The sequence below is a fragment of the Pteronotus mesoamericanus genome, unplaced genomic scaffold (assembly GCF_021234165.1).
Source record: "Pteronotus mesoamericanus isolate MK-2021 breed Mesoamerican mustached bat unplaced genomic scaffold, CSHL_Meso_final contig_27, whole genome shotgun sequence".
Classification (NCBI taxonomy): domain Eukaryota; kingdom Metazoa; phylum Chordata; class Mammalia; order Chiroptera; family Mormoopidae; genus Pteronotus; species Pteronotus mesoamericanus.
Genome location: NW_026555115.1, coordinates 18,974,467 through 18,999,760, shown reverse-complemented (window position 1 = coordinate 18,999,760; position 25,294 = coordinate 18,974,467). Strand labels below are relative to the sequence as shown.

General features: G+C 45.5%; 1 protein-coding gene across 1 annotated transcript in view; it reads left to right on the top strand.

The window, feature by feature from the left end:
* NUP210 (nucleoporin 210) overlaps positions 1 to 25,294 on the top strand; it is a 122,741-nt gene that overhangs the window by 9,166 nt on the left and 88,281 nt on the right. The window contains exons 2-7 of the mRNA XM_054575085.1: positions 2,029 to 2,165; positions 3,352 to 3,483; positions 11,710 to 11,806; positions 17,796 to 17,946; positions 19,731 to 19,863; positions 25,017 to 25,175. Of these exons, the coding sequence (XP_054431060.1) occupies positions 2,029 to 2,165; positions 3,352 to 3,483; positions 11,710 to 11,806; positions 17,796 to 17,946; positions 19,731 to 19,863; positions 25,017 to 25,175 (809 nt within the window). The remainder of the gene's footprint in view (positions 1 to 2,028; positions 2,166 to 3,351; positions 3,484 to 11,709; positions 11,807 to 17,795; positions 17,947 to 19,730; positions 19,864 to 25,016; positions 25,176 to 25,294) is intronic.

Sequence of the window (25,294 nt, the reverse complement as noted above, 5' to 3'; positions counted from 1 at the left end):
ATGAGTACCCAGTTCATTTCACAGTCACCAATACTTGATGTTACCAATATTTGTAATACTTATTTGTCTGATTGTGACAATGATGTGTTATTTTAATTGTTCCTTTATTATTTGTTGAAACTAAACCTGTTTTTGTATATTCTTGCCTATTTCTATTATTTTTAAAAAGTGTTGTGTTTTTCCTTTTTAAAAAACATAGTGCCAATAGTTCAAATGAAATAAGGCAAGAAACCTTAAAAGAATTCAGTCAAGGGGGCTATTTGTGCAAATTCTTCTAACTTTATATGACAGGAAACTCAAACCACAATAGCTTAGTAAAACAATGAAGTTTTTCTGGCTCATCACCCTGACAGCCAAGTAGAATTTTTGTTTCAGCTTCTTTGTCACAGGGCCTCATCTTCAGGAATTGGTTTCTTAGTCCTTAGGCCTTGACTTTGGCCAGGTAACTCTCCTTGGGTAGCAAGTTAATGGTGCCATCCGTACGGTTCCCAGAGTCAAGTCTAGTGCTTCAAGCTGGAGGGCTTGGAGATGTCTGTTTGGGTGTATTTCACATCATTGCTTTTTAACATGAGGCAGTTTTTACAAGTTTCCTTCCAACTGCTCCAGAACATTGACATTTCAGTGAATTTAGTTAAGCAAAGAGTGGGGGAGGAAGCAAAGACATGATGTGCCTGCTCTGCTGGGTGCTGTGCTGAGTACAGCCCTAGGAATGAGCCTTGGATGCTCTGTACAGTGGGTACCCCTTCCCTGGGTCCTCAGTCACACTGTAAGCTTACTGAAGGCAGCACCTTGTTGGATTAGAAAGTTCACCTGCTTAAGATCCCCAGTGACTTATCACTGCCCTTTGAATAAAGCTAAGCTCCTTACTGTGGCCTTCAGTGCCTCCCCAGCCTCATCACCTCATGTGTCCTTGACTTCTGCACCTCCCATCTCCTTGACCTCAAAACCTAGTTCCTTGACTTCAGCCCCTCCTATCTCCTTGACCTGAGACCCTGCCTATCTCCTTTGACTTCAAAGCCTCCTCTCCCCTTGACCTCAGCCCCTGACCTCAGCAGCTGCCCATCTCCTTGTGTTCAGCATCTCATCTCCTGGAGCTCTAGGGCTCAGACTGCACTGGCCTTTTTGTTCTTGGAGCACACCTCTTTGCTTTCTACCTCTGGGCCTTCACTGACTGGTCCATGCCTGGTACACCAGTGTTTGCACCATGTCACTGAGATACTACCTCAGAGAGGCTGCCCTGAGCCCTCTGTCTACAGACAGCTATAAGGGCAGTGCTCATCCTGTGCTCTGTCTGCTGTGTCCACTCTGCTCATACCTACTCACTCCCATCTCACCTCAACTCGGAACAGTTGTTACCACATGTCATAGGTGAGAAACCATGATACTAACCCTGGATGCCTCCCAGAGTCATGCTGTCCTTTCATCCTCTTATTCTAGAAGCCCCTCTCTCCATGGGAAGCCATCTCACAGATTTTGCTGATTCATTTGTGAATTATCTGCCTTTCTTACCATGTCACCATGATGTCAGCTCCATCATATGGGGACTTTATGTCATTGTAGTTATTACAGTTGGTCATCTCCAGGTTTGGTAGGACCTATTTGGTGATGGAACCTAATGTTGGAGCCAGCTATGTGCCAGGCCCAGCATAGAGGTCAACAGAGGTACACCAGGTACCATAGTCAGCTTTCCTCCTGGTGTAGAATTATTTCCAGTTCCAGAGAATAGTCTTATAAGGTGATATATCTACTGAACATTGAGGTGCCTCCCAAGTCTTTAGTCTGCTCATTGATTATTTCAGTGGGGGAATGTGTGCAGAGGTCCATGTATTCAAGTTGTCACCCTCTATCAGAGGGGTGTTGGCTGGACCCCATTTCTCTTCCCGGTTTGAAGCTAGTGGAGACTGCCCTCCTCTATCCTTTGTTTGAGCCTTGGATGGAGCCTGGATGGGGAGCCATGGCTTCGCTTCTGGTTCCAGATATGCTTTTTGGGGTGACTACAGGGAGTAAATTCTTGTCTTCTTACCACAGGTCATCGAGTCGGCCAGAGGTGGCCAGCATAGAGCCACTGGGTCTGGACGAGCAGCAGTGTTCCCAGAAGGCAGTGGTGCAGGCCCGTCTGTCCCAGCCCGCCCGCCTGACAAGTATCATCTTTGCAGAGGACATCAGTAAGGGTTTGAGTGCCTGTGTAGTCCCTGGTGGGATGATATGAAAACACCCCATTGAGACCTCCAGCCAGAGATGCCACCAGAGCCCGTGGTGGCCGTGCTGTTTTTCTTGTGGGGTCAGAGGACACCCAGGGAGTACAGGGATGCTGAGCAAGCAACACCCATCCTGGTTCCTTCTGCCAGCACTTTGTACTGTTTTCCCTTTCATGAAGGGTAACTTTCATTTCTCAATATTTATTATGCAAATAACTCCTAATGGGTGTTGAGTCAAAATGAAGAAAGCTTTTGTAATCCTTTCATTTCCCCCTATTTAATTTACTATATTATGGTTGAAAATGTTTAGAAAAAATTACTATAATTTTCTGTCATGCTTTTCTTTTATCTAACATATGAAAAATTTTCTCATTATAGAATTGTTTTTAATGACTGAGTAATATTCTTAACAGGAGGTTGTCCTATCGGCATTCCTTACATTGGACATTTATATTGTTTTCAGATGTTTTTTTCAGTGTTATATAGAAAAATAAAAATTCTTATTCAGAGGACAATTTTGGATTCTTTTAGGCCATTTCCAGCTAACAATAGATTCCCAGTTTTACTGGGTAACGCAGCATATGAATATTTTTAAGATTTTTGATAAATGGGGCGGTATTGCTTTCTAACCAAGTACCATTAACAGTGCATAAAAAGTGTTGTATGTTGCTTGGAGAATGATCAGGATGATTTTGTGTCACATGATGTTTTTCTTTACACTAGAGAGTTCTTCAGGTAATGCCATTTATGTGTCTTATTTGTGGAGCAAATAAAAAAAATCTACATGCATGCAAACATACCCTTTTTCTTCCATGGTATAGTTGATAGTCTTATGTAAAAATGCCAGTGTAGATAAGTAAATATCACCAAGTAGCATTTCTAAAATCAGTGTAGGGACAAGCATCAGAACAGTACTATCTTTTTGGATGCTCACTCACACTGGAGCCCTTGTCATTTAACTTAATGGTTGTACCTGAACAAGCTGCTTCACTTCTGAGGCTTAGTTTGGTCCTTCCAGCCCTATTTTGTGGTGCTTGGTTTGTTGGTTGCTCTAGTCTTTGCCGAAGTGTAAGAACACCTGACTTGCAGGGCCCTGGAGGTGGGGTGGCAGTCATGGCACTGACCTTCTGACCCCTCAGTTCTGTGTCTTCAGCCACGGGCCAGGTCCTACGCTGTGATGCCATCGTTGACCTCATCCATGGCATTCAGATCGTCTCCACAACTCGTGAACTCTACCTGGAGGACTCGCCCCTGGAGCTAAAGATCCAGGCCCTGGACTCTGAAGGTGAGCGCACCCACCTGGCAGTCTCCGTTTCTCTCTTCCTTTGTATGGGCCCTACTGATCCCCACAGAAGGCTACTCTAGCCAGGAAGGTGAAATTGGTGCCAGGGGTGGCACCAGAGGGGGCTTGAAGAGGTCTGGACCACCCTTGAGGTGGGCCCTAGGCCCTCATTGGCAGGGGACCATGGCCACTTCTGGTGTACACTGGTCTTTATAGTGGGGCCAGTAAGTTGAGAGCTTTTGCAACTCCTGGAGGCCGACTCCATGCCTGTGCACAGGGATCGCATTTAGTAAAGGCACCTCTTTGGGAAGTGACATTTAGGTGATGGGAAGCTGGAAGAGGCTCTTGGGTCACCATGCTGAGAACAACGGAAGGTGTTCAGTGATGGTATTGGTTCCTGGCCCAGACTGCAGAGTGTGTTTTTGTGTGTGCATGTGTGTATTCGTGTGTGTGTGAGTGTAAACTTGTGTGAGTGTGTGTGCAAGCATGGCTGGGACATGGCTATCCTGCTGGCTCCATGCCCCATCCTTGTCTTCACTGCACCAGAGTTGAATACCAACTTGCTGTGTGGTCTCAGTCTCTTCTTAGGGTATCTGTTCTAAGTAGGCAGCTTGTCCTGGTTGTAGCCTGACCTAGTGGTAAAGGAATGGAGGGAAATTTTGTAGATTAAAATTCTTTTTCTTCTCTTTTTAAATTACATTTAATTAATTTATTTTTAAAATTTATTTCTCAATTGCATTTGACATATAATACTATATTAGTTTCAGGTGGAGGAGATTGGGGGTTAGGTAAAAAAGATGAGGGGATTAAGAAGTACAAACTGGAAGTTACAAAATAGTCACAGGATATAAAGTATGCACAGGGAATATAGTCAGTAATATTGCAGTAACTATGTATGGTGCCAGTTAGGCACTGGAAATATCAAGGAGAAAACTTTGTAAAGTATATGAATGCCTAAGTACTGTGCTGTACACCTGAAACTAATACAAAATAATATTGAATATAAACTTTAATTTAAAAATAAAATAAAAAATACTAGTTTTAGATGTACAACATAGTGATGGGAAATTTATATATCTTACAAAGTGATTGAAGGGAAGCAACTCTGTCCTACAGAGCCGCTCCGAGTCGCCACAGATGGGGAAATGAAATAAGCCGTTCCAGACACTTTTAGGTCTGCCAGGGAAAGGGGGGTGGCGATTCCCTCTAGTGGAGAATGCCCCCAGCCCCTGTGCTCAGTGGCTTTCATTGAAAGGCTTATCCTTGGGGGCCAGGTAGTAGGAATGTACAGGTAATCTCATTACATCACTGTGTTAAATTTACAGAATGTAGGTGATGTTTGAAGAGGACAAAGGGCAGGAACACACCGATTTGCATGTGCATGGGTCTGAGATGAGTAAATAGAACGCTAAATGGTTTAGGGTCAGGGTCCATGAATAATGTAAATTTCCTTCCCAGTGTGAGCCAGTTATCACAGCCCCCAATCCCCTCCACCTGAAAAGCAGAGCATGCTTCAAGGACTGTAATTTACTTCTAGGCCTGATTTCCCTCCAGGAACCACCCGATCCAGTTTAGGGCTGTCTCTAGTATTGTTTCAAGCCTGAGCCAGGCAGGCAGAGCAGAGCAGCCAAGAGGTAAGGAGACTTCCTTCAGATAGAATGAGGACTCTGGCTATGACAAAGCCGAGGGGTGAGTGTCTTTTGCCCCTTCTCCGTGCCCTCTGAGTCCTTCCCTGATCACCCCTATGTGACAGTGTCTGTCATAGGTTGCCCCTGCCATCAAGGGGTCTTACCCATCATTGACTAACCAGCCATCTTCAGGGGCCAAGCAGGGTGATAAGAGGGGGGAGGCAGAGGCTATGCCCCTGCCAGGGAGACAGGTTTTGTTTCCTTAGTGGCCTATTTTTCCAAGGCCCTCTTGCTCAGCTCCAGCCTTGGGACCCTCTTGCCTATCGGCGAAGCTATAGTTCCTGAAACCAGGCGGGACAGTTCCCAACAAGTGAACACCTCGATAAATCAAGTATTTAGGTTAAGATTCTTGTTGAAGAAAGTAAGTCAGGCAAAAGATACCTTTAAGTTGGGGGATCTTCTAACACTTCAAATTCAAACCAAGTCTCTCACCTTGTTTTGAAGTCTTTCCTGACCACTTTAGCCCCACCAAACCCCAACTTTAAAAAAATAACTTTCTGGATCAGGGTTTCTCAGCCTAGGTAGTATTCACCTTTTGGGGGATGACAATTCTTTGTGGTGAAAGGCATCATAAGATGTTAATAGCATCCCTGGCCTCTGCCCACTAGATGCTAGCAGAACTAACTCCCCAAGTTGTGACAATCAAACATATCTCTAGCCAGTGCCAGATGTCCCTTGGAGGGAGCAAAATGATTGTTCTGGGGCATCTGTACAATCTTCCCTTCCTCTGAATGTTCATCCATCAGATAAGCTGCCTAACTTCTCTGTTTTCTGGTCTGTGAAAGTGAGATAGTGATGCTCACCTGGGGACTGGAAGGACTTGGTAAGAAGCATGTAAAGGGTTTAGTGCTGCATGGTGCATAGTGGGTGCTCAGTAAGGCAGGTAGTGTTTGATCTCCTTCTACCTACTGGGCATTCTGCCAGGCCCTGGGGGTGCTGCCAGGGAAGGAAGGGCCTGGCCTCTGCTGCCAGAATCTCCAGCTTTGGGAGAGGTCCTTGTGTAAATAAATGCCCACATGTATCTCAGTAGGTACTATTTAGAGACACATTAAATGCCAGGTGCGAATAGATCACAGGGTTGGGGGGAGCCCACCCCTGGGAAGGTTGGAAGTGGGGTGTGTAGGACAGAGGTCAGGACAGTTTCTTAGAAGACAAGATGGTTGACTGAGCCTTGAGGATGTAGAGTTTGCCAAGGAGGGAAGGCCATTTTATTCTTGAAGAGACTGAAGTTCAGGGAGAGGTGAAATGCAGAATGTAAAGGATCCTGAGTACCAGATTTGGGATTTGGAAGCTGAGAAGGGGTTTGTGCAGTGAAGTAATAGAAGTTCATCTGCAGGACTTGGAGGGAGTGGTTATGCATTCTTCTCAGGAACAAAAGACCAAAGTTTGAGCCCACACAGGTGCCAGGCACCCCTCTGTACACTTCACATTTTCCAACTCATTTCTTGTCCAGATGATGAGACTGGCTCAGAGAGTAAACACAAACATGCATGCAAGCACGTAGATATGTAGTTAGTATTTAGCAAAGCCAGAGTCTGAGCTCCAGCCCACTCCCAGAGTTCACTCCATTTGCCAGGAGTTAGCAAACTTTGTGAAGGGTCAGGTAGTAAATGTTTTAGGCTTTGCTGTCCATACAGTCTGCTGCAGTTCCTCAGCTCTGCCATTGTTGCTCTAAAGCAGTCTTAGATGATGTGTAAATGAATGGGCGTGCCTATGCTGTAATAAAACTTTATTTAGGAAAACTGGCAGGGAGGCCAGATTTGTCCCAGGGGCCATAGTTTAGTTTACCCATCCATGCTCTTGACCGCTCTGTTCTATTTCCCATCTTAATTCATGTTTTTTAAAGTAACAGGTTTTAAAAAGATTTTATTTTTATCGATATTTTATATCATGAAATTCACCTGTTTAAAATGTGTAAGTTGGTGGCTTTTTAATATATTCCAAAAATCATACAACCATTACCACTAATTGTAGAATGTTTTCATCACTATGAAAAAGAAACTATCTCCATTAGTAGTAATTTCTCATTCTTTCCTTTGTCCAGCCCCTGGCAACCCCTGATCTACTTTTTGTGTATATAGATTTGCCTTGTAGACATTTTGTTACCAGAGAAACCCAGGTTCTTGCCAACACAGTAAAGAATTACAGATCAAAAAGCCTACTAGTGTGCAAAATTTATTAGTACTAAGTTCTAATGGCAGAACGAAAGCAGGAGGGGCTATAGCAAGGATGGTCAGGCCCTCCCAGCCCCACCATGTGGCAAGAGGGCCAAGAAAGCAAGTCCTTTGTTCTGAGGATTTACATAGTTGGTGGGATAGGGGTGAAGAAGTTACTTATTGGTTAACGGGTAAAGATGGTGCCAGCTTCACCCAGGGAGATGTAACTACCCAAACATAAGTATGGGTGGGGTTCTGTTAGCCTGAATCCTTACCTTGCTCCAGACTTTATTTGTTCACTTTGCATACAGTTAACCAAAGTTGTTTTATGGGCCTCCCTGTGGATGCCCATCTCCTTCCCACCACCAGACCTTGGGATGAATACACAGTCTCAAGGTTTTCCTTTTCCCAGGTAGTGGAGATGATACACACAGACTTTCAAGGGCTCCCCCCTTTCTGCACTATCATAGTTTACTTCTGTTGTTCGGAATGCCTGGCAGTCTTACTGAGCCAGGCTCAGGATCACTGGGTCAACAGGTAAGATATGTTCTTTTGCTTTTAGCCTCCTGTATTAAGTTCTTTATTAGATTGCAATGGTGAGGGCCCTGCCTTTATTTCCTCTCTGGCTTGCTTATTCTTTGCTACTACCTAAGTGCTAAAAGGTATTGCCTGGCAACCAGGATACTCTAGCTGTTGGCTAGCAACAGCACCACAGTCTCAGAGCTCTTCCTGCGCTATCTCCTGCAACAATTTCCTATGGATAAAATCAGACAATTTGTTACCTTTTGTGACTGGCTTTTACTGAGCATATGTCAGTACTTCATTTTTTTCATGGCTGAATAATATTCCATTATGGGGGCAGACCACAGTTTATTCATTCATCCATCCATCTGTTCATGGACAGATTAGGTTGTTTCATGTTTTTGGATACTGTGAATAGTGCTGCTGTGAACATTCATGTGCAAGTCTTTGTGTGACATATGTTTGAGATATACCTAAGAAATGCCTCTTGGGTATAGACCTAGGGGTAGAATTGCTAGGCCATCGAGTAACCTCTATGTTTAATTTTTTTGAGGAACCACCAGACTTTTTCCCACAGCAGATGTACTATTTTACATTCTCACCAGCAATGTATGAAGCTTCTAGTGTTTCCATATCCTCACCAACACTTGTTATTGTTCATCTTTTTTGTTATAGTTAAGTCATTTTTTAAGTCACTTTTATTTTTCTCCTGGTGGTGAATACTTTTTTCCTCAGGCTGTTGGAGGCAATGTCAAGAGCGGGAAGGTGGTTGCTCCTGGCCAACCCATGCGGGACAGATGCCCAGTGGCCTTTAACAGTCACCTTTCCCACTCCTAATGTTTCAGTGGCACATGAGGTCAATTCCAGCATAGGATGTTTAGGTTCACCAGCTGGCTTACAAACACTAGATCGTTCATAAACCTTCCAAATCAAGACCCCACCTTTGCAGTAAGTAGGTGGTTTACTCCCTTCCTCATTATTCCCTGTGAGGGTATCTCACTTTTTAATTGGTAATTCTTGCCTAGAAATCCTTGGGTTAGAACCTGCATTATCTCTTCTTTGTTTTCCCTGAACCGGTGTCCTTTTTACTGGGCAATCTTCGTTGTGAAGATGAACTTGATCCTTGTAATCTTTGAGGACCTAGCAGTCTCAGAAGGGATACATCTTATCTAGATTGGTGGGTGTTTGTCAAAAAAGACTCTGCTTCTTGGTCAAGAGGCATTGTTAGGTGCCCTGTGTGTACCATGCACTGTGCCAGGCCCTTTACCAGTGCGGTCATTTACTCCCAATGGATAATGTTGGTTGCATAGTCAAGAAAGCTGAGTCCCAGAGAGATTAAGTAACTTGCCCAAGGTCACACAGCGCATGGATGGCAGAGTAGGGGTTGGAACTCAGGATATCCAACTTTGTTGCTTGAGCTCTTGTCCCTGAAGGCACAGTGCCTGTTTCCCACTGCAGTATTTTTCCTGGCCATGGCATCGCTGTACAGTGCTGGGGTCCCTCTTTTTGGCCTGAGGCTGTCTGCAGAGTGCCTGTGTTGAGTTGACATTTTTCACAGTATTTTCTAGCCCACACACACCTCACATACAACAGAGACGCCGCACTCCTTTTCCCTTCCCCTTTCCTTACACTGTATGTTCTTTTCAGACTGCCTTCTACCATTCCTTGCTGTTTCTGCTTTCAGAAGCCCTGGTTTCTCTGGGCATTTCCTTTCAGACATTCTGTCGCCAGGGACCTCTCCCTGACTTCCAAGGAGAAATCTGTCCCTCCATTTTTTACTCTGTGTTGTCAAGTACAGACAATGCTTGGAGAGCAGAGCAACAACCTCATTCTTCTGGAATTTACTGTTTGACACTGGACTTTGGGCCCAGCAGGCATTTGACAGGTATTTGTTAAATTGAATTGCTTAATATTTTTCTGCTGTCCCCCTGGACCAGGATAGGGGAGGTACAGCCTATGGAGACTGGCCCCTGGGTTTTCCTCCTAAATACTAACTTGGCTCTGAGGCTGCAAGGTCACTGGCTCTGTCTGCCCCACATAGTAGGTGTTAATAGCTACTTTTTAAATGGAAAAAGCAAAATTTTAGGCAGAAGTTTCTTGACACTCCCCTTTCCGTACCAACCCTGCAAATTCCTGCTAAACATGTCAGTCTGAGAGGTGCCTTCCTCACTCACTGTCCACTCTAGGAAGTCATAATGAGTGAGCTGATGGCTTTATTTTGTCACCTAGATGTCAGTGCCTCCTTCCTGCCCATAAGGCCAGCTTACACAGGGCCTCGTGTTCAGGAAGGCCCAAGCTTGGTGTAACACTTGGCTGCGACCATCTTGAAATTCTTAATAAATTTGTCTTTGAACTGTGTTCTGTGAACTGGATCTGATGGGACTATGGAATGTGCATCAGAGACTCAGAGCCTTGGTAAATTGAAGTTCAGCTTCCTTCCCATCTCCCTGCCTCCTGGGATGGGTTCTCAGCTACCTCCTTCCTATCCCCTTGTGTCCTGAGTCTTGCCAGCCTCTCCTCCCCAGTCCTTGCCATGTGACTACTGTCACCAGACACTGAACCTGGTGGGGGGACTGGGTGGGGAGGGTTAGATGCGTGTGCCCTAGAGTATGTCAGTGTAGAGCATGGCAGTAGCCATCCCTGTCCTGGATTGTCAGCACTAGTGCAGGTGTAATCCAGAGGCTGCATCTCGGCCAGAAGAGCCTCTCACCTATTGTAATCGAGGTACCTAGTGCATCCAGGAAGACAGGTTACTTCAGTCCAAATGCTTTGAGCTTTAAGAAATAATAGAAATTTTGTTTGCTCAAAATCATTTATTGAGTACCTGCTGTGTGTGTCAGACCCTGCCAAGGCTCCACAGAGACAAGTGGGGCAGTCCTGTCCTCCCCAATTCCCGGTGAGTGACAGCACTCAGGCCGCTGAGGATGCTGTGTGCAGTGGGAGGGCTGTGCATGGGCACTGAGAGCATGGCCCTCCTGCCCGCTGGGCCAGGATGCAGTTTTGTGGGGAGGAGGATACAAGGTCCCTGCGGATACCTCCCTCAGTTTCTGCCCTGTCCCATTACCTCTTGTACCCTATATGTTACTCATTGTCCACCCAGGAGGTAACTGGCTGAAGTTTTGCAACAACTGGGTATTTTGGGTCCTCCCTTGGAGCTCTGAGAAGAAAACCTCTTCAAGCTTGTGTCCGCAGTGCATGGAGTTTTTCTTTTGCTTCCTCTGATCATTTGCCCTAGTTGATGGAAAGACATCTAGGGAATTGTAAGGAATGGCCTCTCTTCATAACAGACGCCTTGAAATACAATGACAGTGACAATTTCCTGGAGCTTTTGCTAAGCGCTATTTAATTTGACTTCTGAGATCTCACAGATTGGGGCGTGCTCCAGGATCCCAGTTCTGTCTTACTCTAAATGCCTTGCCCTGTGTGCTGTACAAGGAGCTTTTCTAGGCCCCAGATGTTCTGCTTTGGGGGCTTGTCAGACAGGGAAGATAGATGATGGGGGTGTAGTGGGTGTAGGATGGCAGGGTATGGGGGGGAATGTGGCAAACCTGAGATCATGCCCCCTAAACTGCAAAGTGCTTACAGATGCCAGGGGTGATAGTGTTACACACTACACTGAACCTGTTGTGAGCAAAGACAGGTGCGGTAGAAGGACATGAGCATTCATCTGAGACAAGCTTGCATTCACATTCCAGCTCAGCCCCTCGCAGTCATGTGGCCCTGAGCCTTTAAGCCTCAATTACCCCCTCCCAAAATGGAGGGACAACGCCTCCTTTGTAGGGGTGCCAAGTGCTTTCCCTCCCCTTGGCCCTAGGGACTTAACTCATGCACTTTTGCCTTTTTTCCCCCATCTGCTCTCACAGGGAACACATTTAGCACCCTGGCTGGACTGGTCTTTGACTGGACAATCATGAAGGACACAGAAGCCAGTCGGTTCTCAGACTCCCATAATGCGTTGCGGTAAGAGATGCCTCTCTTGTGATGGGAAAGGGATGTCACTGGGCTCTGAGTAGGCCTGGGTCTTTCAGCATGGTCATCATCACTTAGCAAGGGGTGGGTCCCAGGACGATTTCCAGTGCGCTGGCCAGCAGTCCCCTGACTGGGTTAGGAAAAATACGCTTTAGCCCACACAGTTGTGCAGGAATTTTTGTGCTTTTGCTGCTCACTGGGTGTGTTCTGTGGGAAATTGTCAAGGAGGCTGGGATGTCCCGCTGCAGGAGAGAAAACTTGTCCGAGGTAATGGGGTGCAGGGAAAGGGTTCTGTGTGGCCCCAGAGGGCAGCCCTCCTATCAAGGGGTCAGTTAATGGGGAGACAGGTTTTGGCTAAGAGGACCTTCCAGCAGTGACAGCCCTTCACAGGTGCAGGGAGCTGCACTCCTACCGTGCGGGATACAGATGGACTCCAGACTCCTTTTGACTTAGTCACTCCTCCCAACAGCCATACAGTCTTAGTTTTAAGCCATTTGTCTCAGATCTATAAACGGTGGAGCTAGGTTTGAACCCAGATCTGTATAAATCTTCACGATGCAGCATGGTAGCCACCACCCGCTCCTGGCTATTTGCCTTTAAATTAGGTAGAATAAGGAGCTGAGTTCCTGAGATGCACTAGCTGCATTTGCAGTGCTCATTCACTGTGTGGTAGTGGTTTTCGCTCGTAGACAGAGCCGGCAAGGAGCACATCCACCCATCACTGCCGCAAGTTCTGTGGGCCAGTGTTGACACAGACCTAAGCCTGGGCTTTACCGCTGTTATACTGCATTGCCTCATGCTTTATCAAATAAGCTTTTAAAGAGTATAGTCCCTTTGGGGGAGGGACACGTAATTTAAAAAAATTTTGCAGCCATTTTGCAAGTACAGCACACAGTGGGTTCCCTAAACCATTTGAAAGCAGGTTGCCAGCTTGTCACCCTGTCACCCTGATGACTTTAATGTGCATTTATGACCACGAAGGGCATTTTCCTGCATCTCCACAGGATAGTCATCAAAATCCTTTGTGGCAAAACCCCAGCCCAGAGTCCTGTCACTTACAGTCCATCAGCCTGGAACAGTTTTGTGGTATTTGACACTTGTGAAAATTGCTGGCCAGTTATTTTTGTAGAAGTTCTCTCATTTTGGGTTTACCTAATTAGATTCAGAGCTTTGCATCTTTGTGAGGAATACAACAAGGTGAGGATCCCTATTCTAATTACATCTTATTATGAGTTTGTTCATCCATCACTGTCATCACCTGGGTAGGGTGCCTGCTAGGGAGCCCCTTTTTAAAGTTACTTTCTTACCTCCATGCAATTAGTAAGTATTTTGTGGGGAGTTAAGACTGGTATTTATTTACACTTTTAAAAGTCTAGCTTAAGGCTCTAAGAAACATCCAGGCTTGGCTCACAACATCTCCATGGCAGACATCTTCACATCCTGACACTGCGCACACTGAGGACCCTCTTTGGTCAGAGCTCTTCATCGGCTGGGACTTCTCATCTGTGTTTCTTGGAAGAGCTCTGGAATTGCTAGTGTCTCATAAAGCCAGGAGCGTGGGCTTTGTAGTCAAAGAGATCTGGATTCTGGTCCAGGCCTTCTCACTTCCTGCTTGTGTAACCCATCTGAACATCAGCTTTCTCTTCTGTCACACAGAGGTAATTGTTGTGTTTCCTCAGGGAGGCTGTGTGGTCAGCACATTGACTATGTTCAGAGCCCTTTCTGGGCCTCGCACACACTAGACATTCAGAGGATGCTGATTCCCTGCCCCTTTCTGCACCACCAGGTCTGCTTCCCGCCATGTCAAGCCCCTCAGCTTCCAGTCACTCTGACTCTGAGCCAGCTGTTAACAAATCCCAGATGCACTGGATTTTCATTAAACTCAGCATATGACGACTAGTAAGATAGGACAAGTAGATAAATCATGGTGTAATAGAGCACCCAGCAGACCTTGGGGAGAATGAAAGCATGTCTAGTGATGGTTCTTATGATTTGTAAATCAGAGACCGCAAGTAAGAAACTGTTTCAAAAGGGTCCCTCAAGCCAGCTGTGCTTGCCAACACACATTCTTGGGAGGACCCACACTCTTGACGTCTGTCCCCACCTGGGGCTTCGCCCCATAGCCTATCCCCAGGAAGAATAAGATGTGAAGCGATTCCCTAATCCAGATGCTTGGGGGTTGGCCATTGAGACTCATTCCCCAGAGGCAGGAGCTAGCCCAGGGGTGGGCTGGAATGTGGCCCTGGGGAGCCTGATGGACATTTTTGACACCATCCCAGCTGAGTCTGTAGTCTGGGGCCTGTTTTTTAGGTTCGATGGGCCTCATCTTTCACATCTGTGAGACTGAAGAATTTCTAAGTGGGTGACTCTGAAATTTCAGTGTTTATCATAATCACATGTAGGTTTTGATAAAGTGCACACTGCCAGGCTTCATGCAGATAAAGGCCTAGACCAAGGGCCAAGAATCTGCACTTTCACAAGGATGTTGGCAGTTCTGATGTAGGAAGTTTCAGGGAAACATTTCTTCTTTTTTCTTTTTTTCTCTTTTTTAAATTTATAAATCATGTTTATTCTATTACAGTTGTCTCAGTTTTTATTCCGTTACCTCCCTCCACCCATCCCACCCGCACCCCACACTCCCACAGTCAATTCCCACTCTGTTGTCCATGTCCATGGGTCATTCATACCTGTTCTTTGTCTAGTCCCTTCCCCTTCTTTCCACCATTGTCCTCTTTCCCCAACCCCCTCTGGTCACTTTCAGTCTGCTCCATGTTTCCATGCCTGTGATTTATTTTGTTCATTAGTTGATTTTGTTGAATAGAGTCCACTTATAGGTGAGATCGTATGGTATTTGTCTTTTACAGACTGGCTTATTTCACTTAGCCTAATATTCTCCAGTTCCTTCCATGTTGTTGTAAAAGGTAGGAGTTCCATCTCTCTCTCTCTCTCTCTCTCTCTCTCTCTTTCTTAAATGCAGATTGATTTTATTTTTTTAAATGTCAAAGTTAATTATAAAATACTAAAAAAATTTAAAACCATTATAAAGTCTCAGCAATTAAACCAGCATGACATCAGCACAGAAATGATCAAGTAGATCACGGAAATATAATGAGCATTCTAGAGACAAGCGTATATATCTATCTAACAATGTAATATATGATTAAGTTGATATTTCAAGTCAATCGTAAAATAAGGCTTATTCAACAAATAATGTACATGGACCCTTATTACTTGAAATAAAACCAATATAGAGCCCTATTTAACACATTATACAATAAATATTCAGGTGAGTTAAAAATCAATATGTAGAATCTATGGAGTATTAGAAGAAAATAGAAATAATGTTTTTCATGACCTGAAGTAAAATATTCAACTCCAGAAGCTATTAAAGTAAATATGGACAATATGACTATATTAAACATTTAACTATATAGTAATATACATATTAAAAAAGTTAAAGGACAAGGAATAGAAAAGTATTTGCAACACATCTAAAACATGGTTAATAGGTTTTGTTGGGGTTTTTTTTTGTTTGTTCTTTTAGGGAAAAAAGTTCTACAAACCTTTAATCAATAAATGGTTAAAGAATTCCAAAAAGTCATTTAAAGCTTTTTTTTTTTTTAAATAATAGAAATAGGCAAGAAATATACTAAAGCAGGTTTAATTTCAACAAATAATAAAGGAACAATTAAGATAACATCATTGTCACAATCAGATTAATGAGTATTAAAAATATTGGTAATATCAAGTATTGGTAACTCTGAAAGGAGCTGGGTATTCATAGAAACTTTTTGTTCATCTTAAAGCAGCCCCTTTAGCATATTTTGCCGTGCTGGTTTGGTGGAGGTGTATTCTTTTAGACATCTTTTGTCTGGGAAACTCCTTATTTCGCCTTCCATTTTGATGGAGAGCCTTGCTGGGTAGAGCAGTCCTGGTTGCAGGCCTTTGCTTTTCATGACTTGGAATATTCCTTGCCATTCCCTTCTGGCTTACAGGGCTTCTGTTGAAAAGTCAGCTGCTAGGCATATCGGGGCTCCCTTATGTTACTACCTCTTTCTCCCTTGCTTGCTTTAGGATTCTCTGTCTTTGAGATTTGCCATTTTAATGATGATGTGTCTTGGAGTGGGCCTCATTGGGTTCCTCTTGAATGGGACCGTCTGTGCTTCCTGGACTTGTGTGACTTTTTCTCTCCTCCAATTAGGGAAGTTTTTCATCATGATTTTCTCAAACAGGTTCTCTATCCCTTCCTCATCCTCTTCTCCTTCAGGTATCCCTATTATACAAATATTATTACGTTTCAGGTTGTCCTGCCTTTCCCTCAATGCCCCTTCATTCTTCTTGAGTCTTTTTTCATTTTCTTGCTCTTTCTGGGAGCTTTTTTCCTACCTTATCCTCCAGCTTGCTGATTCGGTTCTCAGCTTCATCAAGCCTGCTTTTGATTCCTTCTACGGTGTTCTTCAGTTCAGAAATGGTATTCTGCATTTTCTCTTGCCTCTTGTTGATAGCTTCTATGTCCTTTTTCATGCTGATATAGTTTGCAGTAAGTTCCTCATAGTTTCCCTGTAATTTTTGGTAATTTTCTCTAAGCTCACTGATCTCATTGAGCTTCCTTAGAACCGTTGTTTGGAACTCAATATCTGATAGTTAACTTGCCTCTATTTCATTTAGTTCTCTTTGTGGGGATTGCTCCTTTCCTTTCAAGTGGGGCGTATTTCTTAGTCTTCCCATTATTTGTGAGACTCTTTTCTTTTGCTTCTGATTCTTAAGTTGATCTGTCTTGATTTCCTACCTTCGTGGTGTGAACTTCTATGGTTGGAGACTGTGGTTTTTACTTTCCGGATCTGCCTCTGATGATGTCAGATGTTGACCCTGTCTGACCTTAGGCAGTCTGTTCGAGACTTCCAGTAATGTACTGTTTGGAGCTGTCTCCTGCAGCTGTTAATCTATCACTCTACACTCAGCAGGCTGCCTTAGACAGCTCAGGGCAGGGCAAGTCCCTCCTCGTGGCGGGTTTATTGGGTCCACTCATGCTGCTGCCGTAAGGGGGAGGAGTCTCCACTGGGATCCTGTGGACTACTCTCTGCATTCTCTCCCCAAAGCCTCCTTCTGCAGTCTCTCCTCAAGTGTCGCCAGTCGTCTCTACGTCCCCTTTAGCCAGATCTACTGTCTGTGGCTGCCACTCTGCGCTCAGCAGGCAGCTTAGACAGCACAGTGTGGTGTTGAATCCCACGTAAAGGCAGGGCTATTTGGTCCTTTGAGGCTGGTGCTGCTCAGGGGGAGTGGTTTCTGCCTGAGCAAGATGGCTGCTGCCACAAGGGGGATGAGTCAGAACCGAGATCCCACCGGCTACTCTCTCAGGTCTCTCCCCAAAGCCTTCTTCCCCAGTCTCTCCTCAGGTATCTCTAACCCACTCTGCTCTCATTTTTGTCAGAGCCCAGGGTAAGTGGCTGCAAATACAAATTTATACGTTGGCCCTTTAAATGGCTCTTTGCGTCTCCAGCTCCCTGTCTCTGGCAGAGAGCAACTCTGCTGCTTTTTGCAGCTGGCTGTTTTCTGTGTACCTCTTGGGCTCTGGTGCTGCGGGCTAGAGAACCCCACTTTTGGTTTAGATCCTGCTCTTCTCTGGGGGATCCAGGCTGGCCGTTTCCATATCCTTCCGGTGCTGCCATCCGTGGGCACCCCTCCCGCCTTCGCGGGTCTGTACCGCACTCCTTACCAGCTAGATTTCACTAAAGCCAATTCTTCTGTCTCCGAGGTTACAAGGCTCCTCTTTTGTTATTGTTCAATTTTTTGTTCCAGGTGATTTCTCCACAATTTAGTTGTAATTCCAGGTTGGTCAGGCACACATCTCTAAGCAACACCAACTGGGGCAATACCAATTATTTCAGCACCTGGCACCTACCAGGAGGTCCTGATAGGCAATGAATGTGCTAGGTTCCTTGGTCCCACATATCAGGTCTGATGATACGTGCTTTTCCAGAATCCTCCCATTCTCAGAGTCTACGTACATACCTCCTTCATACATATCAGAGATGGAGAAGGTGGCCAAGCAGGGGGACACCATCCTGGTGTCGGGGATGAAGACTGGTAGCTCCAAGCTCAAGGCACGCATCCAGGAGGCCGTGTACAAGGTAGGCCCTGGGTACTGGAGGACGCCGAGCTTCCTGGGTGGAACCATGCACATATTAAGTTGTGGAAATGAGCTGCCCTATCTCAAAAGTTTCACTCTTCATTGAAAGCAGAACTTCAGGGTGTGATTCCATGTTTTTGTTTGTTTGGTTTCATTTTGGGGGGGCCACAGCTTAGCACAGCGGTTGGGGCACCTGAGTGTACCATCTGGAGTCACAAAGCATTTGTTCCATTCTCAGTTTTTGAGGGAGGTTCAGGAGCAGTGGGATTTTCATTAGCTTTTTTTCAACAAGTACTCCCCTGTCCCAGGACAGGGGCATATCCACACATGTGGGGCTCAGTGAACAATCTTGAGGTGTCCCCCATGGTATCTCTTCCTGTTCCCAGCATTGGCCCTGAGGGTTCCATTTGTAGAGGGCTGTTGCTCCTTACCCTCCCTCCACCTGCAGCATTGACCCGGCCTCGCCAGCATCTGCTTCTTTATCAATGCCCTGTTTTGAGAGAATTACAACAGAGGGAAATAGTGGGTTTAGTCACAGTCCTCGTTCTTTTCTGGTTGTTGTGGGCATATGTCCACCTTTTAAACTGCAAACCTGAGCTCTTCCTTTTGTTTGCCTGTTTCCTGCAACGCAGGTGGGAAGATCGTGGTATTTTGTGTGCCATTTGATTTGTAAACTGTCAGATGAGAGAAATCTAATTCAGTCTCTTTGGTGGATTAGTCAGTAGCTTGGGAATCCCATAGAGTTTTGGAAACATGGGAGGTGCCATGTCACAGGGCTGACCCTACAGCACTCTGCATTTAGTATTCAGAGACAGTTTGCCTCTTAGGATTCTGGTCCCCTGAGTGGTGTGCTGGGCTGGGCAGGAGTGAACCAGCTGCTGAGTAGGCCCTCTTGTCCTGCTCGTGTTGGTAAGTGCTTCCCTGCCTGCCTTGCTGGAAGGTACCCACCACAGAGCCAGGCCCAAGGTAGGGGCTCTGTATGTTTTTTTTCTTTTTTAATGAGCCAAAGATAATATCTGACTTACTGTTAAGCCAGGAAACCTGTAAGATGTTACAGCCAGGTCAAAGGAAAACCCAAATAACTTATGAATAGATGCAGAGCTGGTCAGTAGCCACTGGGTGGTAATCAGCCACACCTGCACCGGAGAAAATGGGTTTGTACATATGTTGATGGGGATCATTTGCTTTGTCAGTTTTCTCCAGCAGAGTAGTGGAGCAGTGTGATGGCAATAAAAGGTGCAGGCCCTACAGAACCTGGTGATGAAGGTATACTGTAATCTATACAAGCAGCCTTTCCCTCACTTCAAAGTCACTGATGAGGGGGTCTCAGTGTAAGGGCAAGCAGGCGGGGATGAGAGGTGGCCAGGGAGGGGCCAAGAAGCAGAGGCTGGTGCTCTCAGGGACATATACCTCTCCCTTTTCAGGTTTGCCTGAGGTTTCCCAACCTTGCTGGCCTTTGGGGCTTCTGTGGGGAGACCCCCTGAGCCCCTGGTGACCACATTATTCATGGATATCACTTCTGGCTCCTCACTTTTATTTCTGTTTAATTATTCTTGTCACCTGACCTATAACACTTAAAGTGACCAGTGAATGCATGCCTGCCATCATGCACGGTTACCCTCAGGCTTTGGGAACTGAAGGTGTTGCCTTGTTTTTTCACCCTTAACTTTCCTGACCCCACATGAACACAGTAAAAAGTTCTAAAGATTCCCTTTCTCTTGCCCACACCCCTATTCCTCTTCTCTAACCCCATCTTACTCTTTCTCTGTTCTTCTTTATGTCAAGAATGTCAGCCCTGCAGAGGTCAGACTGCTGATTTTGGAGAACATCCTTCTGAACCCAGCTTACGATGTTTACCTGATGGTGGGGACCTCCATTCGCTACAAGGTCCAGAAGATCAGGCAAGGAAAGATTACAGGTGAGTCACTGACTCAGGTAAAATATACATAATATGACATTTACCACTTAATCATTTTGAAAGTGTATAGTCCAGTGATATCAAGTACATTCACATTGTTGTGCGGCCATCACCACCGTCCATCTTCAGAACCCTTCTCATTTTGTAAAACTAAAACTGTGTCCTTATTAAACTGCAACTCCCCATCTCCCTCCCCCAGCCCCTGCAACCACCTTTCCACTTTCTTTCCCTATGAACTTGACCTTCTCTAAGTACCTCAAATAACTGCAGTTATACAGTGATTGCTGTTTTGTGACGGGCTTATATCATGTAGCATAATGTCCTCCACATAGTGCCTCCACATGGTACCATGTGGAGGATTTTTTTTTAAGGCTGAATAATACCCTATTTTATGGACAGACCACATTTTGTTTATCTGTTCATCTGTGGATGGATGCCTGGGTTGTCTCTACCTCTTACCTATTGCAAATAATGCTGTTGTGAACATGGATGTGCAAATATCAACCTGAGACCTTGCTTTCAATCCTTTTAGGTATATATTCCATTGTTTTAAGAATGCCAGGAGCCATGAGCTTCATATTGGACTGGGTTTTACCCTGATTAGCCACTGACTGCTAGGCAGTCTTTGCGAGCCATGCTCCCCTTTTGGAGCTCAGTTTCTCCATCAGAGCTTTTGAGGCCTTTCTGCCTGTGCTGGGAGGACAAATTGAGTTAATGGATGTGGATTTGTTCTGGAAATTCTAAAGTGCTGTCTGTGTACATGTGATGCATTTCATATGGCGAGTGTTCTTAATGCAGCACTAATTCTACTAGGAATTATCATTTTGCTTAAAGTTTACATGTTTCATGGTCAGAGCACAGGGTGTCAAGGATCTCTGGAACAAGAGTGTTGCACTCGGGGCCCATCAGTCTGAGGGCCAGGTTGAAAGGGCTGCATGCCTGTGGTGCAAAGTATTGTTTAAGAGGCAGTAGATCCCTCAGCTTTCAACCAACTTGGTTGAAATGACACCACCTTCTCTGAGAGGGGTAGAGCGGCCAGTTGTTACTTTGTGGAAGAGCTCTTTGCCCCTCAGAAGGCCATAGGAGACAAAAGCAGGCCCTCCTGCATCTGGGCCCAGTTCTCGCCAAAACGAGAGGCACTGGTTGGAGGCCCTCAGGCTGGTGGTTCCTGAGTGTCCGCATATGCTGGGCAGGCAGCATCCAGCTCTTCTGCCACATGTTAAAGTGAGACTGTGTTAAAGTGGGATGTACAGGAAGTTAGGCTGGCAGTCCTGGCCAGAGCCCATATTTACCCCAGACTTTAGGGAAGCAGATTCTAAAAGCACAGGGACAGTCCTGGCCCTGGCTTTTGGAGACTTTAAAAGAGAAGGCAAGTCAGAGATGGAGTTCCCGAGGGCACCAACAGGGACTCCTCAGAAATGGAAATAAAAATTTATACTTGAATGCTGATGAGGAGTGGCAGTGCAACATGAAAGAAGACAGTATGGAAAGCCCAGTCACTACCAACGACTTCTGACTATGACTGAGCATTTTCTAAGTGCTCTGCCTTTCATGTTATAGCCCACTAACTCTGTGAGGTGGATTTTATTAATACCTCATTTTATAGATGAGAAAACTTGAGGCATAGAACCTCTGTGAAGATCGCAAGGCTTCTGACTCCTTGGCCTTAATTACTCCTTCAGGATCAAGCGGCCCTGTCCTCCAAAAGGAAAATGAGAACAACTGCTAAGCATAACACATAGGGCTTTACAGTTCTCCCAGGGGCAATTTGGGGATGGTCCCACTGTGTGAGCTGGATGAGGGCTAAGACCTGTGTCCCAGCTGGAGAGGGCAGAGCCAACATGGTTAAGTGGGGGTGATTTAATGAAGACTTTTATGAGCTAACCCTAAATTAATCTGGGGTTTTAATTCATGTATCGTGGCCCAGAGGAAAAACACATCCCAAGATATCCAAAAAGGTGTGGGTTTGGTCACTGACCTAACACAGAAGTCAAAGAATTGGAGCACATGAAAGATCCCTGACAGCAGATAGGCAGGTTGCCTCCCTTTCATCAGCAGGGTAACGAGATGGAAAATTCCTCCAAAAACAAACACACCTGTGTCATTGATGTACTGGTCGGCATGGTGCTTGAGTGCATTCCAGAAGGATGCTTTGGGAAAACTGAGCTGGCAAATACCCACATGAGTAAGATATACAAATGGAAACTGACTGTCTAGCTTTTTTAAAGATGGATTGGGTTTCTTTAAAATTGAGATGCAATTTACATCCCTGTCATTTTTAACATGCTTACTAGCCAGGGAAGGCAGGGGAATGATATCGCTACAGGGGACATGAACTTCAGCAAAGCCCTGTCTTACACAGCATCCTGCAGAAGAAAATTACACGGTAAAGGACAGTTACATGGATGTGTTAACATGCAGATAATTAGAATTGCACATTAATTCTTTATGATTTCTTTTATTTCAGTTTTCTTTCTTTGAAAATGTAATTTTTCTTTTTTCCTGCATATTATTCTTCCTTTATGTGACTGCTTGCTTTACTGAGCACCTGGTTTGCTCCGCTGAGGCTGAGTGTGCAGTGGCCAGCAGAGCTGCCCAGGTCCTTGTTCTCCTGGCAGGCACAGCCCAGTGGGGGAGGAAGATGGCCAATCTAAAGAGGACCCTACAAACATCTCCACCAGTAGGGACCCACAGTGAGGGAGGAGAGGGGTTCTTGGAGCTTACAGAGGGTTACCTGTGTTGCTTACAGAGCAATGTTTCTGATGGGGGCCACAGGTCTCTCTCTTCAGTTTTCATTCCTGTTGGCATTTGGATGACATGCAGACATGATGGGCACAGTAACCAAATTATTAGAAAGAACAGAGCGGGGAGGACATGCTAGCTGATGGAATTGGTATCTGAAAAGAACTTGTGTGACTGGAATGGTGGAAATTACTGACATAAAATGTGCTGAGATTTGGAAAACCAACTGCATGGGTAGAGGTGGGCTGGTTTTCCTGTGTCATACCCAAGTGTGGAAGGGATTTAGAACCCAGTATATCTTTGAACCATGGCTACTCAGAACTAAAACATGCTGGCCTGCGTGAGTAGGGGCTGCAGCAGAGTGGACTCCCTGCCATCTCGGACTCAGGCCCATAGCCCCAGGAGCTCTGTGATCATCCCTGGGCTCTACATGGGGTGGGGGTCAGGAGATTCTGACGGAAGCACATCTTGGGGAGTCAGCCAGGGTTGGGAGGGGTCAGAAATCAAGCCTCCTAGAAGAGCATGAGGACAGCCTTGGGAGGGGATGGTCATCTACTCTCTGGAGAGGCTGACCTGGGACCCCAGGAGCAGCCTTCCCCTGTTTGTGGGCAGTGACCCTTAACATCTGCAAAGCCTCCCATATTCAGTGCCTTTGAAAAGTAGCGAGTTATGCATTATAAGAAGTACTTGAGGAGCCAAAGAAGCTCTTCATTTTCATTGTTTTAGTGTTTTATATACACAGGGTAGGTTTACAATTGTTAGTATGGAAATAGTACAATAATTAATAAATAATATGAGAATAAACTGTTTCACATACTCATAGCTGTAAACCTACTTTTGCCCCACCTGTATGGTTACATTTGAGTTGTGTGAGATCCTTCAAGAGTCAGTATATTCATTTCTTGAAAGGGCCTTATTCGTTTGGAGAACTTTAAACAAGGGAGGAGGCTAGTTCTTCATAAAGCATCATGAAGTAATGCTGTTTTACTGAGCAATGGCATTATTTTATTATGACATGTATCCTTGGTTCACAGCTGCCATACTTTGAACACTGGGTACATAATCTACAAGAATCACAGCCCATCTTGGCTGGACTCACCCCGGTTAGAGACAAGGAAATGATTCTCAGTCCTAACATGCATCGGAATCACCTGGAAGGCCTGTTCCTATACAGTGCTGGGCCTACTCCCTGAGTTCAGCCAATCTGGGGTAGGGCCAATTATGTGCCGTTCAGGTGATGCTACTGGTCCAGAGACCACACACTGAGAGCACTCTGCTCCAGGGCAGAATCTTGGGGACTAAATAGAACACAGAAAAGGTGCCCCAGGACAGGAAATGGGTATGTTGCCTCCCTTTCAGAATTCTCAGAATTCCTGGGAATTCTGAAGGCTGCTCCAGCTTAAACTCCTCCCCCTGTTGAGCAGGGAAGTTGTTGGTGGTTCTTGCTAGAGGGCTGGAACCACACCTGTGGGCTTGGTTGAATGGGTTACTTGACAGGAAACACTGGCTGGGCAGAGGGCATGTCAGTAGTCAGGCTCTCTTTGGTTTGAGTCCCAGCTCTGCTATTCACCCACTATGGGGCCACTCACAAGCTTCTTACCCTCATTTCCACAGTTCTCTCATCTCTAAGATGTGGGCATCAGGAGTACCTGTTCCCACATCTTGATGTCCAGTGTTGCTGGGGGACAAAATGGAGTAATGTGCACATAGAACATTAGCACAGTCCAGCCACATCTTGGTTTGCTGGTCAGCAGCAGCCACTTATATTTAAAATGCTTGCAGTCTCTACCTACAGGGTGCGGGAGATTGATGGAGGGGGTAAGTTCTGTCAGCCTGTTATTTCTCATCCTGGTCCCAGTTGAGCGAGCTCTCTTTCACAATGTGAAAGAGCAGGGAAGCGTTGATGGACACTCAGGATAGCAATAGAGAAGATTCTTTGCGTATTCTAGACTCAGCTCACAAAACCATGTGGGATACCATGGACCAGCACATTTTTTGGAAACTCCTAGAGGGTACACAGACCCAGAGACCACCATCCTGGGCCCCTCAGTGTGGAAGCAGAGTGTATTTCTGCCATGAGCACAAAAGGGCCCAATGTTGATACAGAATGTATTCTACAAGCAGGCAGCAATTTGAGACCAGGGCTGTACTTAATTTTAAAAAGCACAATGTGCAACGTTGTGGCAGTCACAAAAATACTGGTTGCCTCTGAAGATTCATGGAGAGTGTCAGCTTTATCCACAGGCATGGAAAATAATATTAAAATTTAAAGTGTTGAAAAAAATTAAGTGCAAAAAAATCACATAGCTGTACTGGTAGCAGAGATTTGAGTGTGGTTGACACACTGGCTCCTAATGTTTCCATCTTCTTGCTTTCTTTCCTTCCTGACTCTCTGGGTTTTGGGTGGCCAGAACTCTCAATGCCTTCAGATCAGTATGAATTGCAGCTTCAGAACAACATCCAGGGCCATGCTGGAGACCCGGGCCGGCCTGTAGCTGTCTTGGCTCAGGACACATCGACGGTCACTGCTGTGCAACTGGGACAGAGCAACCTGGTCCTCGGCCACAGGAATATCCTTTTCTCAGGCCAGCATACACCCCCATGTGCATGTTCTGTGTGCAGATTTGCTGTTTGGAAGTCAAATCATTTTTCTCCCGGAAAGCTGCGCTAGGCTAAAAATAGCCGTTTC